The sequence below is a fragment of the Strix aluco genome, chromosome 5 (genome assembly GCF_031877795.1).
Source record: "Strix aluco isolate bStrAlu1 chromosome 5, bStrAlu1.hap1, whole genome shotgun sequence".
Taxonomy (NCBI): Eukaryota; Metazoa; Chordata; class Aves; order Strigiformes; family Strigidae; genus Strix; species Strix aluco.
This window is the reverse complement of record NC_133935.1, coordinates 32181322-32203335: the sequence shown is the minus strand read 5'-3', so window position 1 is coordinate 32203335 and position 22014 is coordinate 32181322. Positions and strand designations below refer to the sequence as shown.

The window sequence follows — 22014 nt, the reverse complement described above, 5'->3', positions numbered from 1 at the left end:
CCTCACGGCGGTCCCACCCAGGGGCGGAGGAGAGGCCGCGCCCCGCTCCCCGCTCCCCGCTCCCGGTGGGCGCACCCCCTCCATTCTCGTAGTTCTGGATTAGCTCTCAATCCCAGAAGTTTAGGTAAACAACAAAACAAACGAAAAAACCCCAACAAAACCCAACACTTCAGCCCCATGGATGGATTTGACACCCAGTAGCCATCAGCGTGTGGGTGCCAACACGGTGTCCGTGAAACAACGTGAGCCCCGCAGAGACGCACAGCTGGAGCTGCACGTCTTAAACATAAGAGAGGACACACACGGTTTCCTAAAAACCTTGGTAAGTGGGTGAGGATTTGGTTTTAGATGGGAGGAATGCCTTTAGCGTGGCAGGTACCAAACATCACACTAGCAATGCCCTTGTCCCTGTCCTGCACTGCTGACATCACCAGTGTGTCACTGGGTGCTGGTTAAGTGCTGCCAGGCAAGCAGGGTGCAGAGGGCAGAGAACTCGCTTCTTCCCTCCCACTCTGCTCTGCCCTGAGAATCCCACGGTAAATAATCCACATGAGTTACTGCTGCTGCTCCCGCTGTCCTCATATGATCAGTTTCTGAGATTTCATGCTGTGGTGGTGCAGTTCCTACCCCCCCCCCCCACCCCCCCCCCCCCCGCCTTTGTTGAGCTGCTTGGTGCTAGGTGCGATTCTACCCACATCCCCCCAGCTATACACCAATCTGTGGAGATAAGGACTGATAATGTTAAGGAGCCTGGCTCCTGCCCCTCCCGATTGCTCGGAAACAGCTGTAATGGCCCATCAACTCCTAAGGGCCTGGCACACCTGTGCCTGGGATGTGGTCAAATGGGAACAATAACAGAGTTGCACATTAATCAAATTCTTTTATAACTACTGGAAGGCACCAGAAGGTATTTGACAAAAGTCAATTATCTTGGACCCTATAAATGGCGACCACCAGGGAGACCCTTTGAGCTCTCCTGGATTGCAGTGGGCCTGTGACCAGCATCTCCCCTGAGCTGGGACGCCTCTCAGGTACCAAACCCTTAAGGTGTCGTCTGCTCCAGACGGAAGGCCAGGGCGAAGTTCCCTGCTCGAGTCTCAATTATTGCCCATTGAGGAATGCCAAGGCATTGTGAGTATTTGCTCTAAACTCGAGAGGGAAATTTTCTTTGAGCTAGCTTCTCTTTACTCTGTGTGTGTGTGTGTGTGGGTACATACCCTTGTTTCTGTGTGTGTATGTCCGTTCTGTGTTCCTTCTACTGAATCCAAACACCTTTGTTTCTGTATGTTTGTCCATTTTGTTATGTGCATGCATGTATATATATATATATATAGGTACCGTTAAGTAAGTTAGTGTGAATCTTGTCATTTTAGAATCTGAATAAGTCGCTTTTCTTTCTTTTAGTATTTCTGAATTATTTTATAATAATAAATTGCTGTTAGTTATTAATAAACCTAGATTTCTTACTAAATATTACCATGTCAATACTTTCATCCATGACACAGGCATAAATAGATGTTTTATTTGGCAAAGAAAGTATTACCTATGCAAAACAGGCCTTGCAGTGTGCTGTGCAATTGGTTTAAAAAATCTCTACACATTTATAGCATAGCTTCTTCATAACACAAATACTTCTCTACCTTTTGGCTTTTTTTCCCCCCATGGAAAAGTAGTGTGGTCTTAGCAGTACTGGTAGCAACATCCCTCACCCCAGTCAAGAACAGCCAGGAAGCAACTGTCACTCCGTATGTCTCTGGCATTGATTCTCTTCTATGCAAAAGGTACGTCCCCTGGAATTAGTGAATGATTTCCCATTCTATCCCTTTTACTTCCTTATCACCTTCATTGTGTTGACATTGTAAAAAGAAAAAAAGAAAAGCCTGTCCTGAACCTTCCTACTCTGTACAGACTGAGTAGTGAGTAGCTAAACAAGTAATGCGTTAAGCACACGCACAGTTCCTCTCTCGTGGATATAGTATGGCCTTGGTTGCAAGGGACAGTAAGGCAGCATGGAAGAGGTTCAGTCCGAAGGCTTACCTACATTACAGATACACATGGATTGCTCTTCCAGACAATCCAAAAGTGCTAAAACACAGCTCCAGCCTGTCGCTCTAAACACAATGGAGTGTCGCCATCATTGTGAACCATGCTGAGAATCCTAGGTAGCGATTGGGGTCACAGCCAAATTACAGAGGGACAGCGGCGGGGAGCTTGCAAAGCCTACTGAGTGCAACCTGATCTGCAAACTTCCGTAGCGTCAGGGGTCCTCCAGGTTCAGGTTTTCCAAACAATCCTCCAGCGCTGTTTAGAAACAGAAAATTGCTTTTAAAGTATTTAAATAATGTAGTTGATAATTAATTATAAAGGCTGTCATTCCCTTGCAAATACTGCTAGTGCACTGTGTGACAGACAACAAAGCTGCTTCCAGAAAAGACACAGATACAGAATTAAAGGTTGTGCTGGGTTTGTGTGGCAGGTTTTTGGTAGCGGGGGAGGGGGCTACAGTGGTAGCCCCTGTGAGAAGCTTCTTGAAGGTTCCCTGGCTCCAAGTCAGACCCGCCTCTGGCCAAGGCCGAGCCAATTAGCAACGGTGGCTGTGCCTCTGCGATAACGTATTTAAGAAGGGAAACCTGGGAGGAGGAGTTGTGAGGAGGACACCTGTGCAAACACCAGGGTCAGGGTAAGAAAAGGAGGAAGGGCGGCAGCGGGGGGGTGGGGGGGCGGTGTGTGCCAGTGCAGCCCCCCTGTATCCCATGGTGAGATGGCATGGCTGCCCCTGCTGCCCCCCTTGCCACCCATGGAGGGTCACCAGAAGAGCAGAGATTCGCCTGTGGAGGACCCCACAGCAGAGCAGGCAGCTGCACCCAAAGGAGGCCGAGACTCTGTGGGAAGAAGCAGCCCTGCTGTTGTAGTTCGGCGCTGGGAGGGCTGCAACATGCAGGGATGACCCAGGCTGGAGCAGCACGGGAATGGCTGCATCCCATGGGAAGGACTCATGCCAGAGAAAGTTCATGGAAGACTGTCTCCCGTGAGAGGGGAACCACGCTGGAGCAGGAAAGAATGAGAGGAGTCCTCCCCGTGAGGAGGAAGGAGCGGCGGGACTGACCATAACCCCGCCTATGCTTCTGGGGGAGAGGAGGTAGAGATACTTAGCCAGGGAAGAAGGGAGGGGTGGGGGGAGGTGTTTTTAAGATGTGATAAACTTCTCACTGTCCCACTCCTGTCTGTTAACCGTTGTTGTTGTTAAGTGTTTGAATTAAAGTGATGTTCTCTTTTTTCTTCTCCTAAGGAGCCTGTCTTTTGCCTGTGACTGTAATGGGTGAGCCATCACTCCCTGTCCTTATCTCAATTCCTGAGCCTTTTGTTTCATTTTCTCCTTCCCATTCCTGAGGGGGAAGGGGTGAGTGAACTGCTGCGTGGTGCTCGGTTGCCCTCTGGGCTCAAACCATGACAGCACAGGAGTCCAGGATGCAATGGGAGGGATTATTCCTGCAGGACAGAGGCCAGGCTGCTTCTCAGAGCTAGATACAGGTGCCCAGCTCCAAGTTGTGTGGCTAGAGCAGCATCTTATACTTCAGCACCAGCTCTGTCCCTCATCACCACACCTTCCTTTAGGAGCACTGGCACACTAGCTCTTTGTGCCTGTCTACTGGGACTGTCCCCTCACCCATGCTGAGGTGGGGAGCTCATGCTCCAGGTCCCCAGGCTTCATAAATTCATCTGCTGCTCCTCCAGAGCCTCCTTTTTAATGTTCTACTCTCTGTCATTTCAAAAGCTCATAAGAATCCTGGCAGTCCATGGGCCTAGTTTCACTTCCAGCACCAAGTGGCAGCCATTCTGGTTACAGGATCAGCTTCCAAATCCTTGAGTGCACTGGGAATTGGCACACAGCTTTAGTAATGCTTCTCCTCTCACCTCCTATGCTGACACCGTAAGAAAAAAAAAAAAAAAAAAGCATTGCAAGGGTTTAACTTCTGTCATCAGCCCTGGAGAAGGCAGCCATTTGAAGAAAAAATGTTTATAGACTTGTAACCCTTGGTCATACATTCACCATACTGCCTTTGAAAAAGGAAAGTAAGGTAGAATAGCTCAGCAAACCAACAGGTGAACAGAAGAAAATAAAAAATGTGTGCTGCTTAAGTTTTGGCAGTCTAATTTTACAAAGGTAACTGTGAAATTAAAAGAGGGAAATGGTCACCAGCCTGACCATGATGACAATGACAGTACAGGATTCCCTGCACCAGGTAGTCAGTAACCCAACTGTTCTTACTTGCAGACATCCCTGGCTGCGGCTGTCCCATGTTGGGCCCTTGATTCATGGGAGCCTGTGGCATGCCCGGAGCATTTGGGATCATGTTTTGCTTCTGCAGCCTGATTCTTCGTTTCTCCTCCAACTCCTTCTGAATCTTATAGATCTTCTCCGCCAGCAAGTGATAGTACTCTGCCTGTTGGGGAGGAATACAAGGCGGGAAAGATGACGACACACACATTAAGAAAAGGCAACAGGTCACAGTGATCCAGGCACAGAAAACACGTTTTGGCTTGGGTGGGGGCGGCTCCCCCTTTGCAGGGGCTGCCGGGCAGATAGGAGAGCAAAAAGGGGCACTGCTCGGGGCACTGCTGGCAACCATTAGCCCAACACCAGACATTTCTCTTCTCATGTGCTTCTTTGGGAGAACTACACACCCCGACAGGCGACACACACACAGGCGGTCCCAGGCCCCATCCAGCAGCCCCTCAACACACGCTTCCTCGGCCTGGGGCTCTCATCTGTGCTTTCACCCCCCTTCCTCCCCAGCCACTATGGGATCAAGGCAGAGATACACGTGACTGGATGACGGAGGATCGCATCTCACCCTGCTGTTTGCCGATTCATACATATCTCCTTCCACTTTCCGAGCATACGCCACCAGATTCTCCATACGCCGATCCTTCAGTGCTGCAGGGTCAGGAGTGGGAAATATGGCTTGGACTCTGGGGAAGAAAAAAAAATAAGGCACACAAGTGATTAGGATGTTCCCAGATGGGAACATCAGCACTAACCCCGGTGATCTGAACGCAAAGCGGCAAGCAGATCTCCCCACAGACTGCAGCACTGCTACTGCTCCTGGGGGACGCTGCCCCGGGGAGATGGCTCGAGTACAGAGTGGGACACTCCCAATGCAACAGCCCCAGACCAGCAGATGCAGCTCCATTAACGACCAGGAAAGCAAGAACGCAGCTTCCAGGTTTCTGCTTTCCCTTCTCACACACCCTGATAAAACTTCCTCCCTGGCCCCCCAGTTTTGGAAGCCAGGCCTCCTCCTGCCCCACACACAGACCTCAAATGCAACAACTCACCTAACAGGAGACTGTTTTGGTATCAGCTACTCACAATTTATGAACAAGGTGGTTTCGGAGATCCTGAGTAATGTCTTCATGCCACTGCTTCCGGCTGCCCCCTGACAGGACGGAGCCTCCTGGCCCCAGGCCGAGTATCTCGGGGCTCATGGCGGCCTACGCTGCTGCAGCTTACCGAGGAAAGCACCGACTGCACAACACCCCCCGGAAAAACGACGAAAAAAATCTTCAGGGCGGGGGTTTTCCCAGAGCGGGGGGTGGGCGGGAGCGGAGGCCTAATGCGCTCGGCCCGGCCCGGCGTGCAGGCGGGACGGGACGGGACGGGGGAGGCGCCGCTCCCTCAGGGACTGGCAGCCGGGGAGGGCGCGCGGGGGCGCCCAGCGGCCGGCACCGCCTGTGAGGCGGGGAGCGTCCCTCAGGGTACGCAGTTGTTATTATTTTGTATTTTTTTTAAATATCCCGTGATTCGGGATCCTCGGGCAGAATCTTAACGTCGCAAGTGCGACGCCGCCAGCGTGCCGGCTGCGTTTGTTCCAGCGGCGGCACACCCTGCACTCTGTAAGTGCCCACGCAGAGGGAGGAGATTTAAGCCGTTGCTGTTGTCTAGTTCGTTCTCATGGGCTGCGGAACTCACAAGAAAAACCTTGTCAGATCATCCTTAATGTTACCTTGATGGTCTTAGGTATTTACAGCAACTTGCCATTAAATCACACTGTGCAATAGCCATAGCCATCAGTTCCTGTGGTGAACAAAAAATCCCACCCCAGACCCAACAAGCATCCCAGTTAAGGGCACAGACACTAAGTTAGGCTCTAAGTATATGTCAACACAGCTCTACATACAAATAATAATAAAAAAGTAAAACAAAAACTGTGTCCAGATTTTAAAAACAACAGCTATGCCCAATTCCAAGGCTGTCCTGAAAAGGGCAGAGAATAATTAACTGTCTAGGAGATAAACCTCAGTTTTAAGTACTTAGCCTGTCCCAGTCCTCCAAGAAATCTGGCTTTTGAGTGCTGAGCTGTGCTGCCTGTTTGATTCCTCTGCAATCCTGGGAAGATGTGGGGCATCACAGTGTCCTGCCAGGTCACCTTCCCCAGCAGCAGGGGCAGCCTGGAGGACCAGTGAATCCAGGTAATAGCAGAAGACCAGATGCTACAACGCTCATCTGGCCTGGCACATAATATGCAGTTAAAGGTAGAAACCCTTTTACATATGCTTTCCCATGTAGCAGTTAAGGGCTCTCTCTCATAGTTTGTGGTGACACCAGGGAACTGGGCCCAGGTGAGAAAAGAGAAAGAGAAAAGAGAAAAGGCTTGAAATCCTTCAGTACAAGCTCAGACTGAGAAAACAGCGAGCAAACAGCACCAGAAGTCTTTATTTTTAAACTCATGATTTTGGGGTCTAACTTCTGGCGGCTGTAACCCAGCTGGTGAATGTGGTTACAGGCTGTTAGACCCAGGTCACACCTCAGGCCTTAGGCTGCCCTGGCTTTCAATCAACAGGCCTGGCGAGATATGCGTTCTGTGGCTCCCAAACCCCTGCTCTCCAGGGAGTCATTGCCTGGGAGTTCCTTTCAGTGCCACACTCCAATCTTCACACCTTATTGATTGAAAAAGGAGGAGGGAAAACCTCACAAAATCATCCTGGAATTAAACCTTCTGATTTTAACTCCCTACCCTATCCCAGTGCTGGACAAAGAATTGCTTTGGAATAATAAATCTTGTTCTCCCCTTGATTCTCTGGAGCCAGCTGAATTGTGGGAGAAACACCTATGAGCTTCTGTAATCAGAAAATCGCTGAGTCTAAGAGGGAAGGGAAATGCTTTAGTCTCACTCTCCTGCCACCCCCACCCACCCACGCCTCAGCAGTATGAACACATTAAAAACGTCCATAAGGCTATATAGGTGCCTGACAAAAAGCATCACAAGTACCAGAGTGTGGCCTAGAAGCCTCTGTCATGGCAGAACAATGCATGATCCAAGGAAGAACCTGGCTTTTAAACAGTGCACTTGTTTTATTGCACAGTTTATCATCACAGGGTGGATGCAGAGACCAGATTTCCTGAATTCCCCTTCAAAATAGTCACAAGAGAACAAGGGTGCCATAGGTACCTGCTTTGAGTCACTTGGGGGGCCATTTATATTCAGCTTCTCTTCTCCTCCCCACCTCCTCCAGCATTCATTCCACCCCCACCCCAGTCATGTTGAGAAGTGGCATCTCTGGGCTGGCTGCTTTGGGGCCCTTGTCTCCTACACCAACATCACCATCTGCACACCACTGGCAGAAAAGCAGTGATGGAAGTCCTGCTGCCTGAGCACGGTCCTGGAGGACATTCATACCAGTCCCGTCTGCTGCTTCCATCGTTGTCTTCCACCTTGTACGGGGCAGCTGAAGCTGCAGGGTGGCTCCTAGTGACTCCAGATGAGCACAAGTGGGTTAGCTCATCTTGTCTTGCAGGTTGCAGAATGCCAGCTGGGCTGGGTGGTGTGTGCTGCAGGTTTCAGTGGCAACACTGAGCAAGGACAGAGACTTGTCTTGCCTGTGGGTTTGCATGACTCAGTGTAGACCACAGACTGGAAGCTGTTTGGGATACCAACTTAAAAAGCCAGTCCCAATGTTTGGCTGGACAGATGTAATCTCCACCGCAGCTGTGATCAAAGAAAATTAAATTCTTCGCTTCAGCACAGCACTGATCTAGCACCACAGTGGGTAGCTAGTGCCTCTGCTACGACCTGTTGTCAGCTCTCCTTTCCCCAGAGGAACCTTTCAGATGTTCTTAAAACAGAAAAGAAAATGTGTTGCTCCATGAACCAAGCAGGCTGCATGAGTTGTGTAGGGACGGGCATGCTTTTTGTCCCCCACATCCCCCCCACATGCCCCTGTAATACCTTTTCAGGCAAGATACAGCACATGGTCCACAGTCCAGGAGAGGAACAGCATGGGTTATAGTAGGTGGACTAAAAAAAAATGTCCAAAATACCTGCCCCAAGGGTTTTCTTTAGAGAAACTTGAAGTTACCGACCTGCTGCCAGAAGAGCGGAACACATCTGCACAGGAAGAACACTGTTTCCCCCAACTGCTGCTGTTGCTCTCACTGCAATCTCAAGAAAGCACAGGAAAAGCAAATGCCTGAAGGACCTTCAGCTTAGGGAGCTGGGGTTGCTATGAGTGCAAAATGAGACCCTGGCTTCCAGTGCTATGTTTGCAGACCCCACTCCTGCCCACCCCTGTGGCCAGTACCCATGGCAGAAGCACAGAGGGCTGGGCCCTGTCTTGCCAGGCCTCATTTCCCAGACAAAACTTGACACCCAAGCCCTGCCTTCCAGCCCTTGGAGATCCTTTCTATATCAGCCCAGGGATGCCCCTACATTTGAGGCCTTGCTTCACCAGCCCCAGAGTCCCATGCTGCTGTGACTCTTCCTTCCACAGGGTAGGCAGCTGTACCTGCATTCTTTCCCCATTTTAGTAAGGCTACAACAGTGTGGGGCAACAATGACAACAAAAGGGGAAAGTGAAGAAGGAAACAAACCTAAGTGAAAGACTCCTCACTTTTCTGGGCAGCCTATGCCCTTTCATCCAGAGGAGCAGGACTGGCAAAGGGCTTTCTTCTTGTAATGCCACTGTCACTACCTTCCAATTCCTGCTGTTGCCCTGGGGACTGCGGGGGCATGGGGAGAAGCAAAACACCCACTGACATGTAGCTCTCTGCTCCCAAGATACACCAGAGCCTGCCACCACCCAGCACACCTGGGGAAAACAACAGTCTGAGCCATGCCAACTTCACCAGGAGCTATGAAGAGCCCTTCATAGCCCTTCAAAGATGGCTATGGGAGATGGTGCCAATAGCAATTCTTCCACCCTCCCTAAATCCACCACACTGCCTACAACAGGGAGCGTAGACTGGAGCTGTGGCTGATTGCCCATCAGTTACCCACAGCACCAGTTACAGAACAGGTTTCCCTTTCAAACATCCACCATGCGCAGGATTCCTGCTGGGGAATTACAACCAAGATCCTGTTCTAAGGGAGTGCAACTAAGGCAACTCAAGCAAATCATCAGACCCCTGTTTTTCTAAATGGAGTGCCAGATCGAAGGCGGGCAGGCAAATGCCAATGCACACAACATGCCTTCAGGGCTGATGTAGCATCTCAGTGGCTTTTCAACTGTGATGCAGGCATAGAGGCTGCCGAAACCACTGCAGATGGAACCCGTTGTGCTCTCGCACTTTCAGGGGCTGGGCTAGGCCAGGATCTATAGCATGTGATCTGTTTTGACAAGGTGAGGGAGGAAATGGTTCCTTGTGCAAACTGACAGTTACCCAAGGGTTGTGTTGTATGAAGGCAGCTGCTAAGAGGGTTTATAAAAACAAACATTCCCCAGCGAGGGCAACATATGGCTGTTCTTCAAAGAAAAGCTCATTTTAAGGGTAGGAGGCCTCTTCACACACTTAGGCAGAATCACCCACTCCAGACTCTCCAGAGAGGCTGGGCCAGAGTCCTTGAGTTTGGTTGGAACTGGGAGTAGCACAATCAAGAACATGGTGTTTGTAAAAAGACCATCTTGGAAACAGGAGGTGGAGTTTCTTGCAGAGGAACTAAGTGTGTATCAAACACTGGAAGAAGCACTGGAAAAGAAAGCAGAAGCTGGAATGGCTGTCACTGTCACATCATGTACCTCAGCCTCCACCTGCCAGCACTCGTAAGAGGCCACAAGTTCTGCACTATGTGAATAACTTGGGCCCTGTCAGGATTTGTCTGGACTTTTCTTGGCCTTCCAGGAGCTGCGTTGTAGCTCGTTGCACTGTTACAATTGTCTAATGACCAGGTGACTGGTCTTGTTCTCTCTCTCTGTCTCCCTGCCGCCCCAACATTGTTTTAGTTTTTGTACAATTATCTGGTGTGACACTGACTGTGTATATATTATTGTGACTAATAGTCATCAGGTTCTAGGGAGAAGCCCATTGTAACTGCTGGGCCTAGAGTGCAGCTCCCAGAGAGCAACTAACAGATGCAGGGGTTTGCACAGTGGGGTGCACAGAGGGGGTCAGGGTCCCCTGCGCTCAGCAATGGCAGTGATGTGCCACATGGCATGGTCTCCCACAGACGCTGGAACGGGTCTCCCTGGGATGTCTGAGCCTCCACCCAGACTGAGCTCTCCTGTGGGAGGATATGCAGTCTTGTGCTGCAGGGAGTGTTTGAGGCTTCTCGCTTTGGCTGAGGCTGGGACAGAACAGGATCTTCTTGGAGACCCTGCAGTTTCAAGAGCCTGACCCCCCCATCTGTACTAAAGGCAGAGTCTATGCTCATTGGGTTGGGACTCAGTAATGAAGGCTGGAAGCCTGTGCCTTGTGGCACCAGGAGGATGTTTCCCGCTCTACCTGCACGTGTGCAGGACAGCAACAGAATCAGTTCAGTGCCCTCACAGCAGATGTGAGGCTGGGAGCTGTGTCCAGTGAAACGTCTAAACTGCCTGAGCCTGGGCCTGAGCCACGCAACAGCACCACATGGAAGTGGTGGGTGCTGGTGGTGGGAGACTCCCCACTGCAGGGGATGGAGGTCACCGTCTACCAACCTGCGTAAGGAGACGTGCTGCTTGCCAGGTTCTCAGATCTGGGATGTTATGGAGAGGTTGCCAAGGCTTGTCCAGCCCTCACTGTTACCAGCCCCCTGCTTCTCTTCATGTGGGCATTGACGATACTGCCAGGGGAGACTTGGAGCATATCAAGTGTGACTTCATGGCTCTGGATGCAATGGCCATGAGTATGGGGGCTGAGTCATCCTCTGCTGGTGAGGGGAAACAGATACAGCCTGCAGGTCAACAACTGGTGGTACAGCTGGTGTCAATAGGGATTCAGCTTTTATTATCACAGGACCCTCTTCAAGGATCTTCAAGGACTTCTATGAAGAGATGGGATCCACCTGCCCAAGGGGGCAAAACCATCTTTGCTAAGCAAAGGCTGCCCAACCTGTGGAGAAGAGCTTTAAACTAGGGACAACAGGTGAGGGACAGGAGAACTGACAGTCAAGTGAGGAAGTGATGGACTAGCTTGTCAAGCAAAGGTTGCAGTGTGATGTGGACAGGAGAAATCTTGATACGTGGCAGATGGGGGCCCAGCCCATGTGTATGCATGTAAACAAGGATGTGCTGTGAGGACAGCATCCTGGGGAAAGCTCTCATAGCTCTTCTGGGAAATCAGCATATCTGGTTGCCTCTTTGAAGTTCCCTGCTTTCAGCAATCCCAGCTCCCTGAGATCAATGGGATTATCTGGAGCAAGGGAGACATTCTCAGTGAGGTAGAATCAGGTTACAGAACAGTTAAACAAACTAGACATGCTCAAGTCGGTAGGACTTGACGGTTGCACACCCAAGTGCTGAGGGAGCTGGCTGATGTCTTTGCAAGGCCACTCTCTACTATCTTTGATCAGTCATGGTGATTGGGTGAAGTCCCTTAGGAGTGAAAGAATGAGATTCCTGTCTCAAAGATGGAGAACCTGGGAAACTACAGGCCAGTCATCCTCACCTTAATCCTTAGGAAGGTGACAGAGCAAATCTTCTCAGAAACCATTTCCAAAGACACTGAGGACAAGAAGGTGAATGGGAATAATCACCATGGATTTATGAAGGGGAAATCATGCTTAAGCAACCTGACAGCCTTGTGATGACTGGCTTGGTGAATGAGAGGAGAGCACTGAATATTGTTTATCTTGAACTTACCTAGGGCTTTTGACACCATCTCTGACAACTTCCTCACCATCTGAGGAAGTATGGGCTAGATAAACAGATAGCAAGGTGGATTGAAAGGTTGGGATCATTGGCACAAAGTCCAGTGGACACAAGTCTCTAGTGACAGACCCCAGGGGTTGGTACTGGGGACAATACTGTTTCCCATCATCTTCATCAGTGACTTGAATGATGGGGCAGAGAGTACATCCTCAGGAAGTTCATAGATGGTACAAAACTGAGGGGAGTGGCTGATACACCAAGGGGTTGTGCTGCTATCCAGAGGGACCTCAACAGGCTAAAGGAATGGACTGACAGGAACTTCATAAAGTTCAACAAAGGGAAAAATAAAGTCTTGCACCTGGTAGGAACAACCCCCTGCACCAGCACATGCTGGAAGGCAGCTTGGCAGAAAAGGGCCTGGGGGTGCTGGTGGCAAGTTGAACAATATTCCAACAATGTGCCCTTGTGGCAAAGGCACCCAACAGCCTCCTCAGCTGCATCAGGAAGAGTATTGCCAGCAGGTGGAGGAAGGTGATCCTTCCTCTCAGCACTGGTGAGACACACCTGTGTTCAGGTCCCCAGTACCAAGAGAGACATGGACACAGTGAAGTGAGTCTAGCAAAGGGCCAGCAAGATGATGAGGGAACTGGAGCATCTGTCAGATGAGGAGAGGCTGAGAGCTGGGACTGTTCAGCCTGGAGAGGAGAAAGCTCGGGGGGATCCCTGGAGATACTCATCTGGACATGGCCCCATGCAACCCACTTTAGGTGACCCTGCTCTGAGCAGGGAGGTGGACTAGATGATCTCCAGAGGCGCCTGCCCACCTCAGCCATTCTGTGCTTCTGTAATAACAAGTGGCTCTGCAAAGAATAGGATATCTATGATGCTAGAATAAATTAAAAAAACCCAGTATTACAGTCACAGCACGATACTGCAGGCCCAGAGCTATAAGCAATTCACCAATGGTCGTCAGAGTAACCAGGAGCTGGGTAAAACCAGTTTTAGGGGTAAACAAAGAACAAGTATGCAACATATGTAAATCACTCTATAAATGGTAAATTTGTACACAGTGTGGAACAACGATCTAGGAGAGACCAAGGTGTAGAATATTTTTTACAAACAGATGACCCCAAGACTGAGGGAGAAACCATAAATGTTATACTCCTCCCTGTGACAAACTGACTATAAGCCTGCAACTTCAGTCATTGACCCTAGGACTCAAAGGAGCATCAGAAGGGATAGACATTAGGAAGTTTACATCACTGAGCTGCATTAGCATCATTGTAATCAGACAATAAATCTGACTGGATTGCTAAAACTTTGGGTGCGAGTTCTTTTTGCTGGTCTGAGTCTAACAAATAGACAGGAAGTGAAACGACCTACTCTTAACTTGCATGCAACTGATTGGCAAGACGACGCAGCAGTGATACAGATGACATCCTGATTTTGTTGCCATCCTAAAGTCCTACCAATTCCCCAGTCAGCCATAGTATTTCCCCAACTGGTGGGTTCTGGTTCTCCAGTAGAATCAGGGAAAGCAGAGGCAGAAGGATGTAGGGGAAAGAAACCCCATGCGGTTTGTTGACATAGCGCTTAGGGATATGGTGTAGTTGGGAACTGTCAGTGTTAGGTTAATGGTTGGACTGGATGATCTACAAGGTCTTTTCCAACCTAGATGATCCCATGATTCTGTGAAATTCAAGACCATTGATCATCCACACCACCTCAATAAAATGTTTGAACTTGGCTCAGAGACAGCATCTACAAAGGGACAGAGCAGCTGTGCTGTCACATAAAATGCCTCCTGGCATTGTTTAAGCAAGTCACTACGTTGGCATTCAAACTTAGAAGATCTGTAGCCCTTGAATCAAAGCTGCTCTGCAAGATCTAGAGGCTTCCCCCCTTCAGCGTGGGTCAGATACTCCCATGCAGGCCTGGACAAACTCAAAACACATTTTGTGTGCTAACACATAGGCACAACTGAAAGCTGTTTGCTAAGTTAGGATGCACAAAAAGCATACAAGTAAGAAAGCTGGGCACACTTTACACTTTGCTAGCCAGTATGTGATCAGAAGGAATTTTATTTATACCCCATCCTGAGAAGCAACCCAAGGCTGAAAGTAAAGTTGGGTTTTGCTGGGGTGAGGGGAAGGAAGAGGAAAGCTTGCCAGGCTTGGCATGGAGAACACAAACTAAAGCATCCCAGGCTGCTGCCCTGGCATTCAACATGGGGGTTTTTGTTTTCTGCTCTCCTTTAGAGCAGGTCAACAGCAGCCCCTCCCAGAGCAGAGGAGGTAATTGTGGGCTTTGTGCAGAGCTGGTCTGTGCCACACAGGGGCAATCGGGATGAGGATTATCTGAGGGAGAGTACCAAAGCACAGACTGCTTTCCTTAAACTTCCCAGGAACCGTCCACTACCTGGCTGAAGGCTTGCTATCAAAAAATCTCTTTTTAAATACAAGATTCATTGTCCTACTAGTGTTTATATCCAAATATCAAACATTTTACTCCCCTGTTTTCTAACAGCCTCCAATGTCCGTTCACACTGCGATACACCATTACTTTTGTTTGGCACTTGGCTGATCCATGCATGCAGGTTTGCCCTCAATCATCTCCCACCAGCAGTTTCCTGAGGGCAGCTTGCTCATGTTGTTACCTGTCTGGGAGTTGTGGCTATGCTGATGCTCACAACACAGTTGTGTTAGGCAGATGTGCTCTGTGACATCCCTGGGCACATCTGGGTCTTGCAGGTATGTAAGGCCCCGGTACAGCGTTAGTCCCTAGGCAGCCAGTGCTGTCTGTACATGCACAGGGGAGGGCTGTATTTTGGGAAGCCTTCAACGAAGCAGCACATAATGTTGGTGCCCAGCCAGCGCACACCCTGTTCCTACATGGCAGGGGTTAATGTGCACGCAGCTACGGGCAGAACACAGAACTGAGTTTACCACACACGTGCTCCACAGCTGAAGCATTTCTATTCAGGAAATCCATATATAAAATATATGGTAACCAACCACACGAGCCCTACATCTGGCAGATCACAGGGTGATGGGGCACCCACAGGCCATCCTGGTGCAGTGGCTAAGGGACATCCACACAAGCTTACCTCATGCTCACACTTCAGTGCCAAAAGGTGTACAATATATTCCAAGTGAAATAGGATCTTTTAATATCACATATCCAAACAATAGTTCTCATTTCAAAATGCAAAATAGGTCCTTTGAAGATCGGCTGCTCCCAGGCTGTGTGAGCAGGGTGGGGCACAGCTGACTGGCACAACTGTTGAGGTCAGACCTCATTTCTTTGGTAAGATACATGCCGGGAACAAACGCGAATGCAGAGCTGTACCAAAAGTGTCCATTTAGAAGACTAATTATTATTCCACGTCCCTTATTAGAGATTTGCATTTTAAAACAGTCATGTACATTAAATAGCTCTCCGACATCTAAATAGCAAACATTTGAAGTAGCATATATTCTGCTACCCCCACCATTTTAAGAACAAGCAACAGATGTGGGAGAGAAGGGAAACATTAAAAACAAGCTGTCTGTCTCACACAGTTTATTTAACAATAGGTAATAAGAAATCAATTTTTAACAGTCTATACAGTGATCGAAAGTTCATATTTATAAGTAATCAACTTTAATTGCATGATTTACAAGATTTGAGGGTTTTTTGCTTTCTATTTTCAAGTTTTACAGAAGGTGGAAGAGGGTGGGAAGGGGGCATGGGAGAGAGAAAGCAAGCATAAAGAAGAAACCCTAGGGACTTTTTCTCAGGTTAAAAGCATCCCGTTGGAATTGTTTCTTACCCTCTTTTTTATTTTTTTTCCTTTGTTAGATGTAAAAATAACGAAAAAAAATTCTTTCAAGAAAACAGAAACCACAATATATATACTACATCCATTTGGCAGCTGCCCCTGTGTATTTGCAAAAATGTCATCTTCTCTCTACATGTACAAATTATTTTAATACTTGAAGTTTTTTTTTTAAGCTCAGACTCTTGTATAGAAAATTCTTGGAGGACAAAAGTAGACTTCCAGGAGGGGACTGAGTTATTTAATATTTTTACATTTTTTCAAAGAATTGACACATTTCCAACCAAAGAGGAAAAGATCAGTATTTATTTTTATATATATATTTATATACGTAATGTATTTTTAAAGCAACATTAAACCCTTTTGTCCTCCGGTTTTAGGAAAAGGTTCTCCTGTGGTTTTTTTTTTTGTTTAGTTTTTGTTGTGTTTTTTTGCAGTGACATGAAGAAAAACCAGAACAGGGAAAATGTTTACCATCTGCCTCAGTAAATAATAACTATCAATATTACATATTTTCATTAATTTAAAAAAAAATAAAACCTATTGGAGGCATGAGTAGGGCATCCTTTGGTGAACAGCCAAAAGACCACCCGCTTCCCCCAACCTCCCCAACACACACGAGGAAAAAAAAAAAACCAAGAAAAAGGACTGGTTATGATTCCAGCCATAACAAAAATATATTCTTTGTACTCTACTGTCCCTCAGGTTCGTTGTTGGTTTGTTTTTAAAACCACAAACTACTGCTGCAGAGTTCAGATGTGTTCCAGGGAAAAATGTTGTTTTAGCTAAGAAAGATTCAAAAAAATTTGTCTTCAGTAGAAAAAGTCTTGAGAAAATAAGTTTTTTTTTCTTTTCTTTTTTTTTCTTTTTTTTTGCTCCCAAAATGCTACAATGTGTCTAGTGTATGTCTAGTGTACTCTGTGAAAGGTTTGAATTCAAGTCCGAGTTCTCGGAGCTGAGCCCCAGTTCTGTGGCGCTTGTACCATGGAGGCCTGCCATGCCAGGATTGCTAGCAAGCTGGGAGAGCATTGCACTCTGGTCCGGGCTGGCAAAGTGCCCCTGATCCATGGGGTTAGCCTGGGCAGCTACCAGTCCTGGATGTGGGGAGCTGGTCTGCGGGGAGACGTGGTGCGGAGAAGGCTGAGGTTGCATCCGAGGGGACGGGCTGGAATGGGGGGGCTGGGACTGGGGCCGCGGCGAGGGTACAGGCTGCGGAGAACGCACTTGATTGGTGAGCGATGAAGGGAGCTGCTGGCCCTGTAGGTGCGGGGACTGGGCCTGATTGGGGAGCATGTGCTGTTGGGGGCTCATAGGATTGGGCTGAGCTGGGGACCCCATCTGCTGCTGAAGTAGCCTCTGCTGGAAAGCCTGCTGCAAACTGGCTCCCGTCTCTGCACTCATCGCCTGCGGAAGCTGGCTTATTTGTCCCATGTTTCCTTGCTGCATCTGCTGCATGTGATGCTGCATTCGCTGCTGCTGTTGCTGCTGCTGCTGCTGTTGGGGATACCCGACGCCCTGGGGCTGCTGAAACTGGTTGTGGTTGGCCATCCCCGGCCCCAGTGCTGGTCCTGCTCCCTGCTGCTGCTGTTGCTGCTGGTGGCGCTGCTGCTCAATCATCTGGTGCCGTCTCATCAGGAGGTCTCGGAACTGGGGAGCCATCCCCGAGTGATTCATATTCATCTGCTGCGCCTGAGGATTCATCCCAGCCATGGCCTGCTGCGGCTGCTGCTGCGGCTGCTGCTGGGGCATGCTGGGCCTCTGCACTCCTGCTTGCATGGGGTTCATGTTCTGCATGGCTGGGTTGGGGTGCACCCCTCCTTGCTGCCCTTGCATGGCCTGCTGCGGCTGGAGGCCCGGCTGACCCTGAGGGATGCCCGGCTGACCCGTCATCCCCTGGGGGTTCTGGGACCCTGCGTACTTGGCAGCCCGCTGCTTGATGAAAGCGGCCAGCAGCTGAGGGTTGGAGTGAAGGATGTTAAGCACCTGCTGCTGCTGCATGGGTGAGCTGGGAGACCTGAGAGTCCGCAGTAAGTTTTGTAAGGCCGCCTGGGGCAGAGGTGGTTGTTTGGGCTGAGCAGCGCCAGGTACCTGACCCATCCCTGGCTGAGGTGCCATATTCATCGGCTGACCTGGCTGGGCTACTGACATCATGGATGGCCTCTGCATTCCTGGCTGAAGCTGAGCTTGGGGTAAGGCCCCCTGCACCCACGGTGGCTGCTGCTGGATTCCCGCTGGCCCCATTCCTTGATCTATATGACCACCGGGACCTCTGCCTATCTGCGGAGGGTTCATTCCCATAGGCGGCATCTGGGGCATCTGGTGCTGAATCGGCCTTTGGAAGATCTGGACCTGGGCCATCTGACGCTGGGTCTCTGCTGCCCGCTGGATCTGCATGGCCATTTCCACTGCTGCTGGGGGAGGACCCTGAACTGGTGGTTGAGGTGGCTGGGGTGGAGTTGGAGGAGTCACCTGGCCACCTGCCTTGCCCTGGGACACAGCGCTGGGGGGCTGAGTTCTTGGCATGGTGTAGGGTGGCATACTGTTGGGAGGTGCCGGTTGAGGCTGCGAGGCAGGCTGGGGCGGAGGCTGGGGTTGCGGGGTTTGCGGTGTTGGGGGCTGCTGGCCCGTTGGAGTCGTCGGCGTGGCTGGCGTGGGCGAGGGTAATCCTTGCTGCTGGCCTACCACACCGGTCCGCTGCATGCTCGCCATCCTCCTTCGGAGCATCTGCGCCTGTTGCAGGCGGTGCTGAAGTTGTTGTTGACGGAGCTTGTGTTTAATGTTGAGGCAGAAGGGCACTGGGCACTTGTTCTCCTGGCAGTGCTTTGCATGGTAGCAGCAGAGAGCAATGAGTTGCTTGCAGATGGGGCACCCACCGTTGGTTTTGCGTTTGCAGCCTTTGGTGTGTTGGACAACCCGTTTCATCTTCTGACAGGACGGCAGTGAGCAGTTGGCATTACGGCACTGGCAGGCATGGACCAGAGACTGGATACAGCGCTGAATGCTCAGGCGGCGGGAATCACCGGGGCTCTGCGTGGTTGCAGTCTGCTGGTTGTTGCTCTCATCATCTAGACCAAGGCCTAATTTTTCCATCTTGTGGTCATGGTTTTTAGTGTTATAGCAGGTGATGCACAGGTCATAATCCTGGAAAGACAACGAAGGAAAAGTTATCAGTGTTCCTGAAACTCCATACAATAAATAGATGATGTCATGCCACCTTAACAAATCACTCCCAGTCCGTTCCAGGCAAATTATTGCTCTAGGGAAAAAGTCAATCTTTCATGCCATGTTGAGGTTCTAGAGAAGGAATAAATCCAAATTACATCCAGGGAAAGTGTGTGGGTGCAAGGGTGTCTGAAATCTACACAAATATATATAGCCTGAAAAACAAGTTTGCTCTGAGCTAATAAGTCACACGTTATTCACCTGGGCCAGAAAAATCCCTTTCTTTCCTAATAGGAAAGGAGAAGAAAAAGGCAAGAAACAAAGAGCTGCCCATGGACCGCTGCTTCAAAAGAAGAGGGCAAGAGTGGCAGGAGAGGTACCAGTTCTCAAAGAAGAAAGGAGAATGAGAGCTGCATTTTCAGTTTTCAGGTGAGTTAAACAGCAAGAACAGAACAGAACCTCATTTACAACAGCACATGAGTTTGGGCTCAATAATTGATCTTTAAGAAAAAGATCCAAGTCCTCAAGATTCATTAATCCATAGGAAATTTAGAATTTATTTTCAGGTATATACAAGGGCATGGGAGCATCATATTTTCATCAGACCTTTTCAGAACCTAATCTGGAAAGAGTCATTTACTTCCAGCAGGTTAAGAAAATAAGTTACAAGCCAGATTCAAGGTTAGTCCAGCTTCTGGAGGGCACAGCATTGACCCAGACCACTGGACTCGATCTTCAAACACACTGGTATTGCAAACACTTTGGAAGACAAAAATGCTGTCTGCAGCATTCTACAGAGAGACAACAGGGTAGCGGAAGAGCCACCCAAGTATAGGAATCTGGACCTCTAGCACAGCAAAGCCTCTGTGCCAGTAAATCAGTGGAGAGCCCTGTTTACAGAAATACTGCAGCACAACACTTCTGACTCCGGAAGAAGAAAGGATGCATTGCTCTTCAGAAAAATCAGCTACCATTACAGCTCAAGCAGTTGCTACAGTTCCCAACTACTTAAGCAGCAGCACCTTAAATGAACTACAAGAAATACAATTCTACTTCAGTTCTCCATAGCTTGAAAGGAGGAGACAAAAATCACACCAAGTAGCAGATTAGCAGAATTGCTTGTTACAGAAAACATTTCCTCTCCTTTTTTTCTGACTGCCAGAGAATGAGCTGCACAGATCATCTTCCATCAGTTAATACTGAGAAATTAGCTCAGGTAAAGAGCACTCTGGGCACAAAGATACAGGGACACAAGTAGGGAAAACTTCACCAAGCATACCTCACAAACAGTGCAGTGCCATCTGGTCTCCACATGATGCTTGCACTCATTGCAGGTGTAAACAAAGCGGTCTTGGCTCTGGGTATGCAGTTCCACCAGCATGCACATGGTTGACCACTGAGCCCTCCGTAGCGAGGAGAACTCCAGGTGCTTGTCTCTCGCAAGGGTTAGGAAAGCATCGCGCCCATCCATCAGGTCACACGGAATGAGTGGGTCAGGCTCAACGATGGGGGGCAGGGAGTTGGCTGCAGGGCCAGCAATGAGACGGATGACAAAGAAGACCTGAAAAGTAAAAAGACTTAATATGCCAGCGCTTATCAAGATGTTTTGGTTGCCAAACTTCATTATGCAGAGTGTACAATTCCAGGACCAACTAACACTTGAATGATGTGATGCCAGGGTGGTATGCTTGTTAAAGACTGGGAAATTTCAGACCTCTGGGTGCCCTGCAGGTTCACCTTCTTCAGCAGCACTGGACTGAACTGTAACAGTAAAACTGTTGTGGCAATCTGGACTGCTAGAAAGTTCTGTATGAGCACAGTTGTATTTATCCCCACTGCCCTCACAGCAAAGAGTGCCTGGATTTACTGGTACTTATCTGGTGTGCCACTCAATTCTCCAGCCAAACCTGTATAATTTACAGGGCACGACTCTGATGTATCAAAACTTTGCACACCTTGCTACTTCAGTAAAATACATATTTCTCACTCCATCAACTCTTACCTCTTTGTGCTTCTCCATAGTGGCATACAGCTTTTGGGAGAGGTCATTGGACACATTGGGCATGCCAGGCTTTTTCTTATTGCCACGACTCAAGCTGCTCTTGTTCTTACTTGTCTTCTTATTGTTCTTCTTTTTGGCATTTTTGCTGTCTCCCTTGCTCACCTATTAATTTTAAAGGCATTTTATGTCAGGTATCTATGACACACCCCATCAGCATTTTATTACTTTCACATCTTCTGCAACTGCAGGACAAAAACACACTTCACAACAATTTACTCTGGAGACACTTACCAAGGTCCCCTGAAACATTAATTTAATTCCATTAGAATCCCTCCAGAAGATACCAAGAGCAGCAATACATAGTTCTAAACATATTAAACGCATAAGTGCTCAGAAGGTGCAAGGGAAATGTTATTTACTGAAACTTGTTTGTCTGCTATAGTTGAACACTGAAGAACCTCTTGGATTATCACAAAGGGAGGTTCAGCAGATGGCTTCTCAGTGCAATTGAAAACTAAAAATAACTGAAAAGTACAACTAATACTGCATTTAACCAGAGGTAAGGAAGACCTAATCCACCTAGATTTAGTTTGTTACAAGTGATAGATTTATTTTTAATAGACTGCATTAAACTGATTTTGATATGAAGCTACTGTTCTGAGTCCAAAAGGCACTAGTAGTACAATTTCTAGTATGCACCTTCCTCCTGTCATATCCTGCAACAGTGGAACAAAACACGTCAGCTAAATTTCAATTATAATCAATTAGCAATGAACAGTTTATTCCTCTCTGTGCTTCTCAGAGGGCCCTTCAAAACACTACAGCATATGATGATCAAGGATCAAAGCAATTCTTATCCAAATAAGCATTTTTCCTACGCTTAAAATAAGTTCGTCAGGATGGAAATTTCCAGTGAACATGAATGACTATCACTTCATTTGAAAGGACAGTTTATTATTGCCTCATT

The 22014-nt window shown here is 48.7% G+C and overlaps 2 protein-coding genes across 6 annotated transcripts in view; both read right to left on the bottom strand.

Moving 5' to 3' along the window:
- Window positions 1-1502: 1502 nt before the first annotated feature.
- LOC141924360 (histone acetyltransferase p300-like) lies at window positions 1503-5699 on the bottom strand. The gene is made up of 4 exons (XM_074826754.1): window positions 5375-5699; window positions 4857-4974; window positions 4271-4445; window positions 1503-2301 (listed from the first exon to the last, which is right to left on the bottom strand). Exons 1-4 carry the CDS (start codon window positions 5488-5490, stop codon window positions 2258-2260), a joined length of 453 nt encoding a protein of 150 aa, XP_074682855.1. The 5' UTR covers window positions 5491-5699; the 3' UTR covers window positions 1503-2257.
- A 9911-nt stretch (window positions 5700-15610) lies between these two features.
- The window catches only part of EP300 (EP300 lysine acetyltransferase), a 61153-nt gene continuing 54749 nt past the window's right edge, over window positions 15611-22014 (bottom strand). For all 5 annotated transcript variants that reach the window (XM_074826751.1, XM_074826749.1, XM_074826752.1 and 2 more), the window contains 3 exons: window positions 21048-21209; window positions 20325-20606; window positions 15611-19024 (listed from right to left, as the gene is read on the bottom strand). In XM_074826751.1, coding sequence (XP_074682852.1) covers window positions 16781-19024; window positions 20325-20606; window positions 21048-21209 — 2688 coding nt within the window. In that variant the 3' untranslated portion in view covers window positions 15611-16780. The remainder of the gene's footprint in view (window positions 19025-20324; window positions 20607-21047; window positions 21210-22014) is intronic.

What these genes read in the sequence shown, in the direction of transcription:
- LOC141924360 (XM_074826754.1), bottom strand. Translation starts at nt 5,490, where the DNA reads ATGAGCCCCGAGATACTCGGCCTGGGGCCAGGAGGCTCCGTCCTGTCA. An exon ending in AACCACCTTGTTCATAAATT is followed by an intron (nt 4,975 to 5,374) that starts GTGAGTAGCTGA and finishes TTTCTTCCCCAG; the next exon opens with AGTCCAAGCCATATTTCCCA. An exon ending in ATGAATCGGCAAACAGCAGG is followed by an intron (nt 4,446 to 4,856) that starts GTGAGATGCGAT and finishes CCTCCCCAACAG; the next exon opens with GCAGAGTACTATCACTTGCT.